The sequence below is a fragment of the Thunnus albacares genome, chromosome 21 (assembly GCF_914725855.1).
Source record: "Thunnus albacares chromosome 21, fThuAlb1.1, whole genome shotgun sequence".
In the NCBI taxonomy this organism is placed as follows: domain Eukaryota; kingdom Metazoa; phylum Chordata; class Actinopteri; order Scombriformes; family Scombridae; genus Thunnus; species Thunnus albacares.
In genome coordinates this window covers 14737862-14756379 of record NC_058126.1, presented here as the reverse complement: position 1 = coordinate 14756379, position 18518 = coordinate 14737862, and the positions used below count along the sequence as shown (strand labels likewise).

The 18518-nt window shown below is 41.3% G+C and overlaps 1 protein-coding gene across 2 annotated transcripts in view; it reads left to right on the top strand.

Annotated features, from left to right (window-relative positions):
* Positions 1 to 18518, top strand: part of stau2 (staufen double-stranded RNA binding protein 2) — an 88945-nt gene that overhangs the window by 24854 nt on the left and 45573 nt on the right. For both annotated transcript variants that reach the window (XM_044339607.1, XM_044339606.1), the window contains 5 exons: positions 3423 to 3530; positions 10529 to 10741; positions 11207 to 11344; positions 14814 to 14942; positions 17457 to 17514. In XM_044339607.1, coding sequence (XP_044195542.1) covers positions 3423 to 3530; positions 10529 to 10741; positions 11207 to 11344; positions 14814 to 14942; positions 17457 to 17514 — 646 coding nt within the window. The remainder of the gene's footprint in view (positions 1 to 3422; positions 3531 to 10528; positions 10742 to 11206; positions 11345 to 14813; positions 14943 to 17456; positions 17515 to 18518) is intronic.

The following is an 18518-nucleotide window of genomic DNA, read 5'->3' as shown; positions in this document are numbered from 1 at the left end:
ACTCATGTCACGTACGGTGCCAAGTGCTGACTACAAGTGACGGCAGTTGCACTCAGCACTCGGGCATATTAAATGAATTTCTAGTGAAAAGCATCGTATGTCTACACAACTGATACTTGATTATCAGTCATTCTTACTTAGTCTTGATATATCAAGGAACAAAACATCAAACAACAAAATCATTCTTATCATAACATCCCGATTCTTTACTGCTTGAATGAGTATCCCAATGAAATGAAATCTTTTAATGTAGCTAATATGTTTGTGGATATTCTATGTTTATTAATAAGGAACCTGAAATGGTTATATAAGACTAGACATGATTAGTTGTGCTGCCTTCACACCCAACCTTGTGAAACGTTGCCTCTTCCCCCACAAAGCTCATTCATTCAGTTTATAAAAGGTCATTCTCCACTCAAATTGTCAATCATTGCAACCTCATCTCTCCAGCATTTTTGCCACCTTGTGACAGCGTTCACCTCAGATGACTGTCTCTCCACTCTCCACTCGACCCCCTCCAACTTGAAAACTCTTCCCTTAATGGAAAGTCAAAGGATTTGTGCTGCCGATCTGCTGGTTCTCTCCCTGGAGAGGCTCTATAAAGAGTGTTGGGCTGGTTTTTGCAGTTATTAAGTGGAATGCTTAACCAGCTTTCATCAGATTGAATCCAAATCCACTTTAGCTCTAACTACTCAAATGTATAATTTAAGCCCTGCAATCTCCATAGTTTTAGTTTGCACCTGCCAGGGGTCTTGCCCATTACTTTTTTTTTAATGTTCTTTTTTCTTTCTGCTTAATCCCAATGTCACCGTACCTTTCCAGAGTTTCCCCGCAGGCATAGCTGTTAACTGTTGTTATCATCTCCCACCGGAAATCAAATTACCCCATATCCTCACAGCCTGGCATCCCCGGCAGTTATTCAAAACGCTTTGGCTCCTCTCACTCGCCTGATTCACTGTCTTGTGGCGTCGGCCTCCATAAATGAGCTCTTTGTTTGCTGCTGCTTCTGAGTCTTGCTTTACAAATTGAAGCACATTGTGTCTACAGTATATGTCTTTCATTCTGTCTCTGCGTGCGTGTGTGTGTGTGTGTTCCTACACGTGTAAATGTGTGGACGCCCTCAGGCTAGAAGTGTTTCTTTCACCGAGGGCTGTCATACCTTTATTTTGAGGAAGACCACAGGTAAATATCAGTGACTCTCTAATTAGAGTGTTTACACGCAGGTAGAGCAACAAGATGTAACCCTAGGAAACACAAAAAAAAAGACTTCAAAGGAGTTCAGGCAATAAAACAGAATAATGAAACTGCTGACTTACTTGTAAATCCCTGTCAGTGGTTTCAGATGTTTGTGATACTGTTAAAATTGTGATTCAATAAATGCACTTCCCATCTTGAACAAAGCAGGTTGTTTACCCCTCAATCAATGGTTTAATTGTATAACTACAAGAGGAAATCTGCATCATCAGTTTCCAGGAGCAAAGGTCACTTGCTTATGGCATCGATGGTGTGCTCTAAGAAGAAAGACATATTTACATCTGGGGAAACTGTGTCATTGATAATAAACAGTTATGACAGAGTCATGTTGTTCTGTCCATTAAAGATCCCCTTCATCCCATCCTTTGATCTAGGAGTCTGTTCCCTTAATACGAAACCAGTATCCCAGGAGCATAGATTTGAATGTGAAGCATTCTGTTCGCCCACGGTCACTGTTCATTCAAACATTTCCTTTCGGGTGTTAATGTCTCCGAGCACTATATGGGTCTTCACTTGGTTGTATTTTTCCCAAGACTCTCTGTGCAGTAGATCCATAAGCAGAAGCATCACCAAAGTCACATTTGGTGTTCTATTCATCTTTGTCACAGCAAGGTTGCTGATCTGCTTGGTCATTCCAGTTTGCATGCAAATACACACCCCCAGACATACGCAGACTCTTAACACACGGCTGCTAGTAAATGCAGCCCTTAGAGAGGGAATTCACACTATTAATCACTGATATCAAGAAAGCCTCAAACAGTGGCATAAGAAAACCTAACTATGAAAACCATGAATGTATAATAGAAATGGAATGAAAACAGTCCACGGAAGAAGAATGGACTGAAGCCCTTTGGGCTCACTCATTCTCGGGTTTCTTTCATTTTCATCCGCCTATACTGTAAAAGACAGATAATGTATGTCTTTGAACGCAAAACAAAGCCTTAGAGCACAAATATATGCCTGGTGTGGTAGGTGCATTTTACCATGTGACTGTTTCCTGTGAAATACAAGAGATCTAGCAGTATGAATCATGCATTGTATCAGGTCACACAATGAGGCAGGAGATGAGAAGGAGCCCAAAGGGAAAGACCACAGCCATTCAGACTTAATCAGACAAAGAGCTGGACATGAGAAGATAAAGATCGAGACACAACTCTGAATTCCCATAGACAATTGGCACCGAAAAGCCCTTTGTTGTATGGCACCTGACACGATCCTGTTGCTTGAACTTGTTTCTTTATTAGTAGAAGCGACCATTTATAAGACTTGTATTCAGAGGTGAAAAATAATCAATTTAGGAATTTCTGAAAGTTATTCTTATAGATTTAGTCAGTCTGATACATATTTAAACACCTCAATGACTGAAGACACCCGAGTCATCTGGTATCAATCCAGAATTGCTTCATAGACTACTCATGGGTGGCAAACTTTGTTGATTGAGAACATTTTCTCTGGATTTGTTACATGCCGATGTGGTTAGGCCTGTCTGGGTCCTAAAAGAGTATGATTATCCCCACGAAGTGTAGTGGTGTTCTCCAACCGACCTCAACAATCTTTTCCTTATTCATCATCTCCACGCTTCGTGGCTGATGACGACTCAAATTTGAGTCCTTGCTCTCTAGTTTCTGTTTTGACGTGGATATAGTTCTTGATGTTCATAAATAATAATTTGACTATCTAGAACAGGGAGTTGATGTACAGTAATTCTTAAATTGAATGGACCACCCCTTTTAAGAGACTTTCCTGTACAGACGGGACCACCAGTCGTGATCTGGAATATTGAGTTCTCAATTCCACATCAGATAAGGGCCATTGCCAGAAAACAGACAACAGCTTGGCCACTATCCACTTTCTAGGTGTGTAATTCACAAAATGTGATGTGAATTTGATGTGCCACAGTTTCGGGGACATGGTTTTGTACATGTTTGGTACAGTCGGGGGAAAACAAAAGATAATATTTCTTTCCATTTATTTTGGAAAACCTCAACTTTAAACAGTGGCTCATTTATCATAATACTTGCTGCCAAAGTTTAGGAACTCAGAGATTTGCATATTATCATTAAGTAATCTAAAAGAAAACAAAAGACAATGTGTATTGCTCCAACTTAATTACAGAAATATCTGAACATGAAGGAATATTCGTAAACCTTTTTTTTTTTTTTTTCCAGAGCCCGGAGGAAAAAGGAGAGACTGAGGAAGGCACTGATGCCAGCAAATCAGAAATCAGCCTGGTCTATGAAATCGCCCTCAAGAGGAATCTGTCAGTCAACTTTGAGGTGAGCAAGACGTGACAGAAAAATGACATAATATCCTCAAATACTCACAAAATATGACCATGTGATAGCATTATTATTGGCACTGCTTTAAATTGCAAGTCATATTTCCTGCGCCTTTTTCTGCCTCAAAGTTATCACAGAGGTGATAAGTCATTAAATGGGTGTAAGGTCAAGCAGTTAGGGAATGTGTGAGTAGTCATGACGTATGTCGTACGTGGCAAGTATTACAAAATTTAAACAACTCATTAGCTTTGCGAACGGATAACGATGAGAAAACTGAAGGAGTACTGTGCTGTCATCACACTGGCAGTTCTCTATTTCTTACTGATAATGAAATAAGAACTGTGTGAGGACGTGTGTTGAGTTCATTTATCTGAAACGGAGTTTTGAAAAATGTGTGACTGGGAAGTTTTGGTTGGATCACTGCCTTTTAAGGACATCGAATGGGATCAGTGGCGTATTCCCTTTGACTTTGCAAGTGACTCAGCTGATAAGGTTCTGATTGTAGTGGGCCCATCTGCAATAGTAAGATTGTGTAAGATTAATCTGTAGTAGTCAGCCCTCTATACAGTCCTGCAAAACAAAATGAAATGAGCTTATATTTATCCGATTATTTTCTCCAACTCTCTCTTGAACCAGTATTCCTCTTAAATTGCCTCTTATTTATTAGCTGCAAAGTTTGATTCTGTGCTCTCATATGAGCAATCAGTACATTAGCCCTCCAATTAATCTTCCAAGGTCTCAGTTTCAGCAAAGACAGAACCTCATAAGGTTCCAGTGTTTCACTGACAAAATATCACACCTGTGATTCAAATACAGATCTAACACACTGTTTATTAAAATTGAAAATTCAAGATATCTTGTGAATTATTTTGCATATTTCAACATGACACTCTGGTTGTCTTTGGAGCCTTGAGATCTTGACTAAAATTTAAAATTCAATTCTGTTGACTTGGAAGAGTGCTTGCCTACACAATGTAACCAATATAAGTTTGTAGTGATGAATCCAGTAAAGGTATGAAAGCATAGGAAAGTAAATTAGATGAGATTATTTTAGATTGAATCTAATGTATGCCTTCATACCTTTTATTGGATTTATCACTACGAACTTATATTCATTAAATCAGTTGAAAGTAAACCATTCACTGAAAAAAATGTCTGTAACATTGCTTTCCGATATGCACCAGCAATGTCCCAAAGAAGGCAAAAAGACTACACAGTACAATACAAAGAGCCTTTTTCTTGTTCAGTTTACAGTCTGCCTGTGGGTCCAAAATTACAAAATGATTCCAATCTAATAAGGTGCATTTAAAACAGAGCTATTGAAAATAAAATACAGGTCCAGCTGCGGAATATCAAGCATCAAATTAACTTAATTTCAATGCATTGCCTAAAAAGTGATTCCAGCTGGTGATTATCAGAATGAGCTAACTTCAGCTCAGTGATTGACCAGCAGTGCTGCTTGTACATGTGTGGTGTGTTATTCCTCATACAGCTGACGGTGACATTTTCTTCCATCATTACCTGACCGGAGAGGTTTTCCTGTTCAAGCACCTTGCAAAGTGCTTGATTAATTGCCAGGAAGCAAACGTAAGATGTGTGATCCTGATCAGTCAGTCACTGTCACCTGCTGAGTCTCGCCTATCCCGACAGCATCTCATCTTTGGTGATCTATTTAGTCACAACTCAATAATTGTATAAACAAAAGCCTTCCCTATGTGATATACTATATGTCCTTCACTATGGGGAAAAGCACCTTAACTGTGGGAGACCCTGGAGCATGTTTGATATTAATGTCAAGATAAAAATGTATAAACTTACTGGGGATTTTCCCTTTCATGTCACGTCAGCCTCAGTCAATTTAACACCCAGCATGCAGTGACCATCAAAGGAAATAAATCTTAAGACACCTCTGCATTGCCGCACTTGTTCAGCTATGCTGAACAGTTCATATTTTCAGAACTTTTTCACAGCTGCTCCTGATGAATTGTTTTACATTAGAGAGTCTGACCTTGATAAACTCAGTTGGGTGCTGCTACAGTTTCCCACTGTTTGCCAATGTCGTTTTCCACAGGATAAGATGAGTGTTAACTGCTTTGCTCAAGGTTTTCCTGTTAAGATTCCTCCAGACATTCCAGGGAATCTCATCACCTAAACTATTACACTGCCACTGCTCCAAAATTTTCTAAAAATCCATGAAGAAATTTTGTGTGTCCTTACATGACCTGCTGGGTCTGTTCTCCTTGGCTTTCACCATATCTCAGCTGACTCATCCAATATTCTCTCCCTGATCGCCCCCTCTTCTTCTTCTGCACTCTGCAAGGTGCCAAAAACAAGGGAGGCTCAGTTTACTCTGTGTGCCCCCTCCCTTCCTCCACAGAATCCTTCCCTTCCACCTCTCCTACCATCACTCCCAAAAATCACACAGAGGGCGGTTGCGTGTTGAGGCTAGGGGGAAAGGTGGATGGGGGTGAGAGGAAATGGAGACAAGGATGGAAGGAAGGGAGGGAGACTCTTCTCACTCCGTTGACTTCGCTTGCTAATAAGAGTTTACACAACACTGGAAAAATTATCTGGAAAGCTGTCCAATCCTCCCCTTTCTCTCCCCTTCTCTGTTCTAAAATGCATTTGCTCATCAGAGCATGACATGGCTATCCTTCCTGGAACTGCTATTAATAATTTAAGCCAGCTAAATCTGGATTGATGTGATTCATTATCTGTCATGTCTTTGTCACTGTCAGCAATTACACCGCTTTCATTTTCAGTCCCTTTTCAAAATTGGAAGCTGAGAGTGGCGGTTTTAAAAGCAACCACAGCCACATTCCTTCAAACAGTCTCTCTTCTGCATGCTGTCAGTCTGGAGACTGGCTGTTCATTATTGCTGTCTGATGAGCAGTAAATCAGTAACTTCTCCTCCACATGCTTTCTCTCCCACTTTGTCTATCTCTCTCTCTCATCAGCTAATATTATTTGCCTATTTCACAAGTTATTGATTTGTGTGCCTTTTGATGACAGGGATGTCAAGCTGGGTTTGTTCAGAATTTTCTGTACTATAAATAGATTTCATGATTTAAAGTAGAGAGGGAACATAGAGACAGGTCAGACTAACAGTTTGTTTTCCATGGCTGCTCTCTTTTTATTTTCTTTACTCCCAAAAATTGTGCATAAAGATGTTGATGACTGCTGACCTCCTCCTCTGCATATCAGTCACACCACATTTATTTTCCTGTGCCATGTCTAAACTAAACTGTCTGAAGGCCAGGCTGCATTGAGGCAATCATCCTCTTCCTCTCCTGGCATAATATAACTTTTTCTCCCCCTCATAACCCTGATGGCTCTCCAGCAGATTCACTTTCATCCTCAATCAGTGGGTTGCATGCAATATGCTCTCACACTGCCACTATGCTGTGGCTCGAAACCAAGTGTGAATTACACATGTCTCTGCGGGTCTCTCTTTGCCCATTGGGTCCATTACATTATAACTCATTAGACTAAGTTTGGCTTCATCCCCTACCCTGCCATGTCACATCTCCTTTACCGTGTCTTCTTTGATGCAATGAGAAGAAATGGTTCACTCCCACATCTCCACTCACACACATACACGCACAGTTACGCATTCATGCAACCGACACAAAACCGTAACGGTCATCTCTCATGTGAAAGCCTTTCACAGCAGCCATGTTTTCACATCATCTCATCCTTGCCCTCACTGGGGCATGAAATTACCCGTGAGTCACCGCTAGCGAGTGTCTGCTTTCCCATCCCTCCGCAACGATGAGGGTCGCCGCCACCCTGAGAGCCAGTTGGCTCATTTAATCCCCCCGTCAGGCAATATCAAACAGATGTCAGCATCAAAGAGGAACCAATCTATAAATCACAGCTTGTGTGTTGGATCGGAGGCTCCCTTTCCAAGGAGGACACAAGAGAAGAGGGTCTGGGCCAAGAACCACCCATCTTACAAGAAGCAGCTTCCCTCAGGGCTTGTCCATCCACCACTCATCACAAAAGAGCTTTTCTTCCCTCTACCAGTCCTCACCATTGTCCTACCCTTCTCCCATAGCCTCCTCTTCCAGAGTACCTGAGGTCTCGCATGCACAGATCCTCAGACTGCTCAGGGTATTAATGTCTCTTTGAGAAGGCGAAGAGAAGGCCTCCCATGTTATATAAAAAAAAAAAAAAAGACGAGATGAAGAGACAAGAAGAGAAGGGGATTGAAAAAAAAAATCAACCTTGAATTACCAAGTGTTTCCTGTGTACAACCTGATCCTTGTCATTAGGTGGCAGACGGGTGTGTTTTTGTGTTTGTTAGCATGTATGTGTGTGTGTGTGTTCGTGTAAATGAATGAAAGCGCTGAAATACCATCGGTGTGGCACAGATCCCGTGTCGTCTGCCAGGAGACTGACTGCAGCTCGTCTGCCGCCATCCCGGGCCAGGAGTGTGCGATGTGTGTTCACAAACGCACACTTTGTCTCATATTCTTTGTTGACTGCGCCCTAATACCTATTCAGTCCACATTTGATTTCTTGCTTTTTGTTAGTAACTGCATGTTTTCACTTAAGATAGCATAAATTAAGTCTTATCAGTGCAACACTTATTCTGCGGTATTTGTGAAAGTTCCAAGTGTGTCGCCTCAAGAGGAGGAGACAACAAAAAACATCCTGATGGGGGGAAAAAAAGTAGTGACTCAGAAACAGGCCTCCTTGACAAAAGACTAGATAAGGGTGGCATTAGTTTCTTTAGTCTTTAGTAATCAATATACAGTATATATGCTTAAACAGTTTAAAAAGATTTTTAAGTGCCTCTTTAGTTATTTTGATAGCATGGCAGTACAGAGAGACAGGAAACTTAGTAAGAGAAAGATAGTGATGACATGCTACAAATGTTTCTGGCCAGAATCAAAGCAGGAATGTCGAGGTTACACGGTAGATGTCTTGTCTGTATGTGCCTGTATCTGTGTATGGAAAATTATCCTTTATGCAAATCCAACCACTGTTGCAGAAGTGTTTATTTTCTTGGGTAGCTTACAGTCTTGCTCAACCACATAAGATGAACAGTTACACATGTTAAAGGGAGCCTGTGATGGACAAGATGAGAAAGAGAGCTTGAGTACGTGATAAAGTGAGTGCAGAGACAGCTGAAGAAGCTTCCTGCCCCGCACATTCCATTATTCACTACATTTGCATCGGACTCGCGCCTGCTGGTCCATAACCAAGCTCCGTCCACATCTACATTCTGCTAAGAGCTCATATTTATTTTTTTTCCAAGTGACATAATCCCGGCCGAACCAGCAGGCCAGCGATGTGCGGTGTCATCATCGACATCATCAGCTGAGTTTCTAAAATTCAGAAGTGGGATGCATCTAGTCCCACTGAATGTTGTAATGTACAAAATGCTGCCATGTTACGTTTCCGTTTTGTAGTGATGAGCAAGACCAGAGCGGTTCCCCCGGGCGGGAGTAAGTTTGGCTGTTAGCTCCGACAGCTAGTCTCCAAGGCTTCTCTTCAACACGCATCCTTAAACATGCTTACACTCATCGTGCAGGAATGCTGACAGATTAACAGGTACATTGACAGCAAACACAAGGTCAATGTCAGCCATGTTAACATGAATGTTCTGCAGTTACACAATAGAATAGTAAGGATGAGGAAACCTAAGTATAACCCTGTTGATTCGTCAGCGTTTAGTCAAGTTGAAATGCAACTTTACAGCAAAAAAAAAAAAAAAAATTCAACAGCTATATCTAAGTTAATGCAGTAATTGCTGAGTATTTTGTGCCTGTGCTAGAAGTCATTGGTGTAACTATCGCTAACAGTGAAGTTTTATTGATTAACATTTAATATTTGAAGTTATTTGTTTTGGTTTTCATGCGCTAGACTTGCACCGTCATTTTAATTTGTTAATTGAAAGGAAACATTTTGTGTGGGAGAAGAGGGGGGGGTATTATCCTTTGTTCTCCTGATGGTCTGGTATTAGGCTGTGTTGATGTGTGAAGTATTTGAGGAATGCTCAAGGTTCCGCTTATCAGTTTAATCTGTTTTATCGGTCACTGGGTTCAAATTAACTGTTTCTATATTGCATCTGATTGCTACAATTTGTGCTGTCTGCACCGCAAATTGAGCTCTAATAAAGGAGAGTTGGGAGGGTTTGGGGAGGGGGGGGGGGGGGGGGGGACAGGCGGGAGTTGGTGAGACAGCCTGCGGAAACACACACTAGAGGGAGAGCAAGGGAGAAAGTCGGTGAGCTATGAATCGAAAAGGCGTCCACATTTGCTGAACATGTACTTTTGGACTCGGTAAGTGTGTGAAACCTAATTCTTCCTCCAGTGTGTTTTCCTAAATAAGGTTTGGGAGAACCCCACCTGCTACACACACAAACACACACATGCACACACTTACGCACTGTTCTCGGACTTCACAGGAAGTAGATGTGATTGCAGAAGCATGACCTAACGCCAGCCGGTGTTTGTTTTAGGTCTCCCAGGTGACCAGAGGCTAGAGGAAGGAAACTGAGCCCGTATCACTAGAGACTGTCATCTAGGAACATGTTACTCTTCTTATGTGTGTTTGTGCGTGTATGTGTGTGTGTGTCTGTGTGTGTGTTTTTGTATATGAGTAACACGCGCGAATGTGGGTGGGTAGCACTGTGACCATTGAGAGCAGATGTTGTGGACCACCTGGTGTAGCTGCTTGCAGAGTGCGCTGCACACACCCCCTCACACATATCATGCACAAAAAGACACAAACACATATTCATGGGAGTGTGCGGAAGCCCTCACTGTGCATGCAGGCTCACACACACACACACACACACACACACACACACACACACACACACACTCAAGCCTGGTTTCATTTTGTTTTTCTCTTGAAAAATACTTTGTTATCTCTTTGTCTGTTTTCTGTAAAACATCTTTGACAACTCTGGAATAAAATGAACTTTGTGGACATTTTATCTACACAAGTCCTTAATTTCCAACTCGTATCTCGTATCTCCCCAGGTGTTGAAGGAAAGCGGCCCCCCGCACATGAAAAGCTTCCTGACCCGCGTCACCGTAGGGGAGTTCTCTGCCGAGGGCGAGGGCAACAGCAAGAAGCTGTCCAAGAAGCGTGCCGCTCTGTCCATCCTGCAGGACCTGAAGAAGTTGCCCTTCATCCCCACGGTGGAGAAACCCAAGACACACTACAAAAAACGTACCAAGACCATCCTCAAGGTACTGCAGCTGGGCTGGGGGGGGAGCTGGGTTCTGGGCGTACAGGCATGCTATGATTTTATTCTGCGGATTCAAATCTGAAGGCATCTTTGTTTTTCTCAAAAGTGACATTAGTAGCCCATCATTATGTCTTTTTGCATGGCAGAACTCAATATTCATTGTTTTAGTCATTTACTTGTAAATGGGTAAAAGTTAACATGTGGAAATTCACAACATGATAGCTTCAGTGTTACAGACATTTAAAAAAAAAAGTGAGATATCGATCTACTGATAATTTCCTGCTTCTTGATCAATTGCAGATGAATCTGATTTAATTTTGTTCACCCATGTGCTGTATATTACAAACAAACACACTCTCCTCTTTTCAGTTAAACCCAGTAGACTACTGATGATTGCGATAATACCATAAATGAATGTGATAACTGGAACTGATAGTGTCTCTCTCTCTCTCTCTCAACCTCTCAGACGGGACCAGACTATGGCCAGGGCATGAACCCTATCAGCCGTCTGGCCCAGATCCAGCAGGCCAAGAAGGAGAAGGAGCCCGAGTACCTGCTGCTTTCAGAGAGGGGGATGCCCCGACGCCGGGAGTTCATCATGCAGGTAAACACTGGTTTTGTTTCATATTCTTTTCATTTCATTTTTCACCTTTGGCACGGTTCTTATTAAATGCTGCTGCAACAAACTGGATGTCTCATTTAAGAAGGATTAAGATAGCGAAGGATAGGGGTTATATATACCCAAGAAGAAAAGGAGGTTAATGATCATCTGCTGAATCTTTCTCTAATAGATAAATCAAAGGATAGGTTTATTAGGATGAGGGGAGGACACTTCTCACAGTTTGTTAATGTTAAAAATAAAGTTGTTGTCATCTTCCCAACTCATCTTAAGAAAAGAACAAGAGAGCGAGAGTGCGAACAAGTTGAAAGCGTGGGCGAGCGAGAGAGAGAGCTACGGCGGTTGAGCGAGTACAAGAGTGAATGAAGAGAGAGAGCGGCAGTAAGGAAAGCAAAGCCAGTTAATGAGACAAATAAAACATTATTTTCTGATTGTTTCATGGCGTTTATGTTCTAAAGCAGAAATAAATAACCATAAAACACGCAACAGATGATTAACTGTGGAGACAGGCGTTCTTGAGTTTCATTTTTCTTTTTCCATTATTCCTCCTTTTCATTCATTCATTAAATCAAACTCAAACATCAGTCATGCAGCAGTACAAACAAAGAACAACAGGACAAATCTGTGTTGTTTTTTCCTCATGTGTTAATACTGTATTTCAAGCACCGCTGTCTTTTTTTTTTTTGTTCGTCATGGATCCAATTTGCATGATCTACTTGGGTCCTCAGATGCAGGTGGAAACACAAACAGGATTGCACAACAGGGACTTTTAGTTCCAAGTTTAGTTCCTGAGATTAGTTCCTCTGGAACTTTTGGTAGAAAAGAGGCTATAATCTTGTTCTGGATGGTCCTGAACCCAAAAATCATATATACACATTGTATTTTTGATGAAGAAGGAGAACAAGCCAATGGCAGACCAAGAACAAATCCTCTCTGTCTGGCCGAAGGCAGCCAGCATAATTATATAACCTTTTTACACTGGAACACGAGTTTCTTAGTTTTCTCCTGGGACTATGATCTGGTTTCCTATTTCTGTCATGCGTGTAGTCCCAGCCCAATCCTGCATACAACCAATATACTTTTTTGTAGTATTGTCAAGCCACCAAAGTTGGCAGTGCAGTTGTGTACTGCTTTTCTCCACTTATGTGTGGATAATATGTAATTTAATTAGAGAGTCTCCTCTGCACACTGGTAGGATCCCTCTAACTCCGTCTCTCTCTCCCTCTTTCTCTCATCCTCCCCTTTCCCTCCTGAAAAGTTCTGTTTAATATTCATTATATTTATAGCAGGCTGTTAAAGCTCAGAATAGATGAACTTCCATTTTTACAGCCCTGTTTTCCTCTATAGAGCAGCCAACTACTTTATGCTATTAAATCACCATTTCAAGCTTTGGTTGCAAATAAAGAAAACACACAGAAACACACAGTCATGTGTACTATAGAAGCATATCAGAATGTGCGCTGTGGTAAGGAGACAGTATTCATTAACAGAATAAAATTTCATAGTCTTGCTGCAGGAATGATCTTTAACCTAGTTGTGGATGATTTGTTGTTTATCACTAATCCAGTAAATGAAGCAAGGACTTTGTATGGAACCTCATCAGATACCACACTTAATCTTATTCAGTGTCATTTGGACTGTTTGAACTGATGCATAAAAAGCCACATTACTAGATAACAGGAAAACAGATTGCTATGTCTGCAGGTTATGAAAACCTGCCGATTGGTGGTTTAGATTTGGCAGCAACATGTTACTTTTAGTCAGCCTTAAAATAGATCTGCTTAGTTTTTAATAGAAACTGGCGTTGCGTAATTATTTTATCTCTTTAACTTTTACAGCTCTCCATTACCATTTCTGCCAGTCTCAGTACGCTCACATGCACATGCTAAATAATTCAGTTATAACAAGATTAAGAAGCCTACATACATTAATGACCACTCAAAGCATAAACTTTCCTAATTAAAAAAAAAGTAAAAATGTGAACTTGTAATTTATTTTATCTATTTAAAGTGTTTACACTCATGCTTTAATGGGCAGTTCCCTCTAAGCGACCACATGTCCTCTCAGGCTGAAATCCAGTTACTCACAGTAATCAGGTTATTGCATGCATGTAAATATTTTGAATGGGTCAGAATCACAAGACTATAAATAAAATGTTCTTGTTCGTTGTTTTTATCGTTGTAATCTCACTGTCAGAGACGGGAAAATATGCGAAAAATGACAGGACTGTAGTTATGAACAATATGTCAATCAGCTTTTTAAATGTTGAGGTTGAAGATTTATTGGATCTACATGGGAAACACTGAACTGAGGACAAAGTTAGTTTGTTTCTTGTCATTTTGATTGTTGTTGCTGCAATCAATGTGTATCTACAGGAGCCAACAACAGCAGTCAGCCTTAGCTCTGTTTCTTGTATGAGACAAACAACTGGCAAAGTTGGCGTACCCCAGTCCGTTTTAATTTATGTTCAACATTTTAACTGCAGTTTCTCCCCTTTTTTCCTTGTCTCTCCTTCTTTTTATTAGTCTCTCCGTCTTTCCGTGTCTCCGAGTCAAATTCTCACTCTTTGTCTCTCTTTACATAATCCTCTTCTTTCATAAGAACAGAGCTTCTCTTAGCATCGGGCAGTAATTCAGCCTCAAATCTATTCTCCATGCCTCTTTGATACACACATTAAGCCCTTGCGAGTGTATGTGTGTTCCCTTTGTGCAATCCACTTACTCTTCTAAAATTTCCACATTGTTTCCCTTGGTAAGCAGCGGGGACTCAAATGAGTCTCTGTTTTCTGCATCTTTTGTTTGAACCCATCACCGGTTACAGAAAAAAGGCTCCACCTTGTGTCAAACGCCTTTTGAGGGGCTGATCATCTTTTAGAATTGACTAAAAAAGAGCGATTGTGTTTATTTTAAGCAATTTAGCCATTTATTGAGGCTTTCCTTCTCTTTGTATGGTGTAGCCGACTTGATGCATTCAGACGAGCACTCAGTGAGCATGTCAGACCACTTTGAGTAAGTGCACGGAGGCCTGGCTGTTCACAGGCTTTGGCTCCCAGAATGTTATTTGTACAGTGTAATTGTCTGTTTGCATAACATAACGACGTCTGATATTCTCTTGGAAATATCTGCTTACATTCTGTGTAGACAGATTTAATGTTTTGGGATCACTGAAAAACAAACACTTCACTTGGATCCTTTTTTTGTGCGATGTAAATTGCACGGCTGACTCGGCCCAGAAAGCGAAGCAAAGTATCCTCGAGAGTGAATGGAAGTGTGAAAAGAAGAGGAAACGCAATGAGAAACGTGCATTTATACCGTATTCACTAACACATGAAGTGATCCGTTATCACCTGAGAGTGCAGCCATAATACTCAGTCGTGAATCTGAAAATATTGTCAGTCTGTATGTCTTAATCTACATGTGTTTCTGTGCACGCCTCGGCGTCTATGCTCATGTAGGTGAAGGTGAATAACGAGGTCGCCACGGGAACAGGACCCAACAAAAAGGTGGCCAAGCGGAACGCAGCCGAGGCCATGCTGCTGCAGCTGGGATACAAGGCCTCCACAGTCCCTCAGAATGCCACCGAGGTATGAAATCGTTCACTTGTATATTTTGTAGCCAGTTTATATACATGCCTCCAGCTTTGTTAGGATGTGGAACCGTTCATTTATTTTATTGGCAGATTACTGTAAGTGTGGACACAAGTTTTAAACTTTTTGCATGTAAGCTGCTAGAGCTCTACTGAGGAAAACGTGCTGGAAAGGTAACTTAACACCAGGCTGAATAGAAGTGTTTCACTACCTGCTCTGATTGAAGGTCAAGTCTATTTCACCCCTAACCACTCCGAGCATCACTGATGGATGTGGTTGGGTGTGGTGCTCTTTTGTACCTGTAACCACATCCAACAGTGATGTCACAGTGCATCGACATGCTCTGGAGTATGCTTCTACATCAGTGCAGCAAGGTGAGAAGTTAAACCACTGGAGGTCAGTAAAAACATTTTCAGGGGGTGTTAAATTACTTTTTCAGTGCTTGTGGAAAGAATATATGGCTGCATCTAACAATTCTTTTCATTATCATTAGAGTTTAAACAACAACAGAAAACAATGAAAAATGCCCAATGTGACACCTTCACATCGCTTGTTTTGCCAACAAACAGTCTAAAACCAAAAAAGTTTAGATTAACAATGATGTAAAACTGAGAAAAGTAGAGATGTTTCACATTTAAGAAGCCAAAACCAAAGAATGTTTGGCATTTTTCTTGTTAAATGACTTAAAATATTAATCGATTATCAAAATTGTTTCCCCTAGCCCTGATGCCTGGATGTGTAAGATTACACCAGAGGTGGTTTTAAGATGAATTCATGTTTTATTATATCTCACAAATGAGATTTACATTATAATTTATAATTGTTGTATACTGACAATATAAATGTATAGTAAGTAGGGCACTATTTTAGCCCCACATAAACTGTTTCCATGATTTTTTCTAGGAAAGTACCTTTTCCTACAAATGACACACACACACACACACTGAATTTATTATATAGGACGCCTTGCAATTGGTATTCTAGCCACACTGGCAACAGAGCTCTAGGGATGGTGATGTTGGTCGATTGGTACTTACACAGCAGCACGCTGAAGGATTACATAAAGACACTCTTATTATTTTTTTTCTGTACAGAATCTCTTTTATACAACCCTGTGCAGAATTCAAGGAATACTGATGCTCAGGTGCTTCTCCGATTTATCATGAGTCCCTGTGCTGCTGACATGGTCGACCTGTTATGTAACCTGTTCAGCTCATCTGATCCGAACGTGTTTTGCAAGCCATCATTGATCACCATCATCTTTATTCACCTCGTTGGGTTTTAAGCTCAAGGGAGCCAATTCAGATAGAGATGATGTTACATAACTGCTCTCACTGTAGAATATTCATCCTTCCCCAGACATCTCATTAGGTAGATATTTGCCGCTGTATATATTTTACTATCACGATACCGTATAGTGTAGCTAAAGGATGGTGCATTGCTCTTATCAGAATGACTCCAGTTATTCTCCAGCCCAGTTTGCAATGTTTCCCTTTGCCTTCATCCTCATACTAAATAGTCAAGCTCTGACATTATTCAGTGTGTTCTTTTATGTAGTTGAGTTACCGCTGACAAATCTCTAAAAGCACTTAATATTGAACCCACTACACCCTGAAAATGTTCATGTTGCATGTGTAAACAATGAAAAGCCTTTTTTTTGTTTGTTTTGTTCACCCCATAAACTACTATGTTTTGATTTCTGATCTTTCAGATAAATGAGGGGTCTTCTGTATTGGATATAAGCAGTGCATTTAGTATCACTGTTCTCAGGCAAATTCCCAGCAGTAGATGAGACCTTTCTGGTTATACTCAAGCTAGAATATTTAGACAGAATGGAGTTAGCGGCTGATACATGGTTGTGCACTGGCTTGACAACTCTAAAAACATCTCTATTAGAATTAGTTGGACGGCCTACTTCTCTCTAGATCCTTAGACAACCCCGACCTCTATGGAACGATTAAACGGTGTTTGCCAAGCTCCTGTTTTGTAGGATAGGCTGTCTTTCTCTAGATCTCTCTCTCGCTCTCTCTCTCTCTCTCTCTCTCTCTTTCTCGCTATGTCTCTGTCCCTCTCCATCCTTCCCTGCCTCCCCTTCTTTGGGAGCTCTGTAGCGCTACATTCCCACCGTGGGATTGTGGGTGATCTGCGCGAAGAGACAGAAGAGTGAAGAGACTGTTTACAGCCATGTCATCTCCACAGCTGTCACACACATCAGAAATGATTTGTTTCTCTGTTTCATACACGTGTGTTTGTGGCTGGCATACCACAGAAGAAGTAACACACTGAATAGGAGCCTTTTTTAGGGTACTAAACATTGACAAACCCCCCCTAATTAAGTAGCTGGCCTAGACAGACACTAGGCTCCTTAAGCATCCCCTCCTGTGAGCGCTCGTCTCTTTGTGGCCCAAACAGTAGGAAGGAACTTGTCTGACATGCGTGAAGAAGCTGTCTGTTCAAGAATCTACATCTCTCTTACCTCCCCCTTCTCTCCTTCTCTCTGCATCACTACAGATGGACAACAAAGGCTGGAACGGACAAAAGGCGTCTTTTACCGAAGCGACAAGTAACAGTGAGTATCCGCACGTCTCCCTGTGTCTCTTTCCATTTCCTCCTCCTCCTCTCCGTCTCTCCGTCGCTCCCTCCAATCCCGCAGGTGGTTTTAGCCGGCGAGATGGCCCGGCGTTTAATCTCTGTGACTGGTCAATGGGCCTCTGACTGTCAGCTTAATCGGCCGTGCGTCCTCGTGGAGAGCCTGCGAATTCAGGCTCATTCACACCGGCTTACAGGGCCGGCACACTGAGGCCCTCCGGGGAGTCCCCCCACTGCCTTCCTGTGCAAAAAACATAGCCTTTCACTCAGGATTAACACACAAGCACACAGGAGCACACACACACACACACACACACACACATGCCCATAATCCTACACACACAGAGACAAAAAGCACATGCACGCAGGATGTATGATGATATGATATGAGAATATATGTGAAGATTTGATGATTGCACAGCAAACAATACACTACAGACAGTATCTTGCTAAGCTTTCCGTCTCTTCTACATACCAGCTGTAGACAAAATAAGATAAAGACCTAGATTATAAAAAATATAATGTATATTACATACTGTGCGCTACAAAGGAGGCTCATATTAAGCAGTTAGAAGTAGTACGTCATACTGTTTATCTCTGTCATTTCTCTTTTGGTTAGTCTCAGCTTGTGACTGCTGTTCATTTCTGTTGATGCAGTTTATCTGTGCTTGGCACAAGTTTAGAGGATGATCCTTTATTAAATCATTTGTCCCTTCGACTGCATATAAACATGCAGCTAAAAGTGGATTCATACTTGGCACAAGCGATTGATGGGAATCCTGCTCAGATGCCGACGTCGCAGGTTTTGATCGGTAGTTAAGCGTCAGATTTCACCCACTGATATCACCACCGCAACATTTAACGGATGAACCATACATGATTGAGCTGCACAGCGCTTTAATCATATTCCCCATGGTAACTGCGCTTACAACGTTTCATTCACTTTGTGATACGAGCGATATTCATTACTGAATATGAGACTAC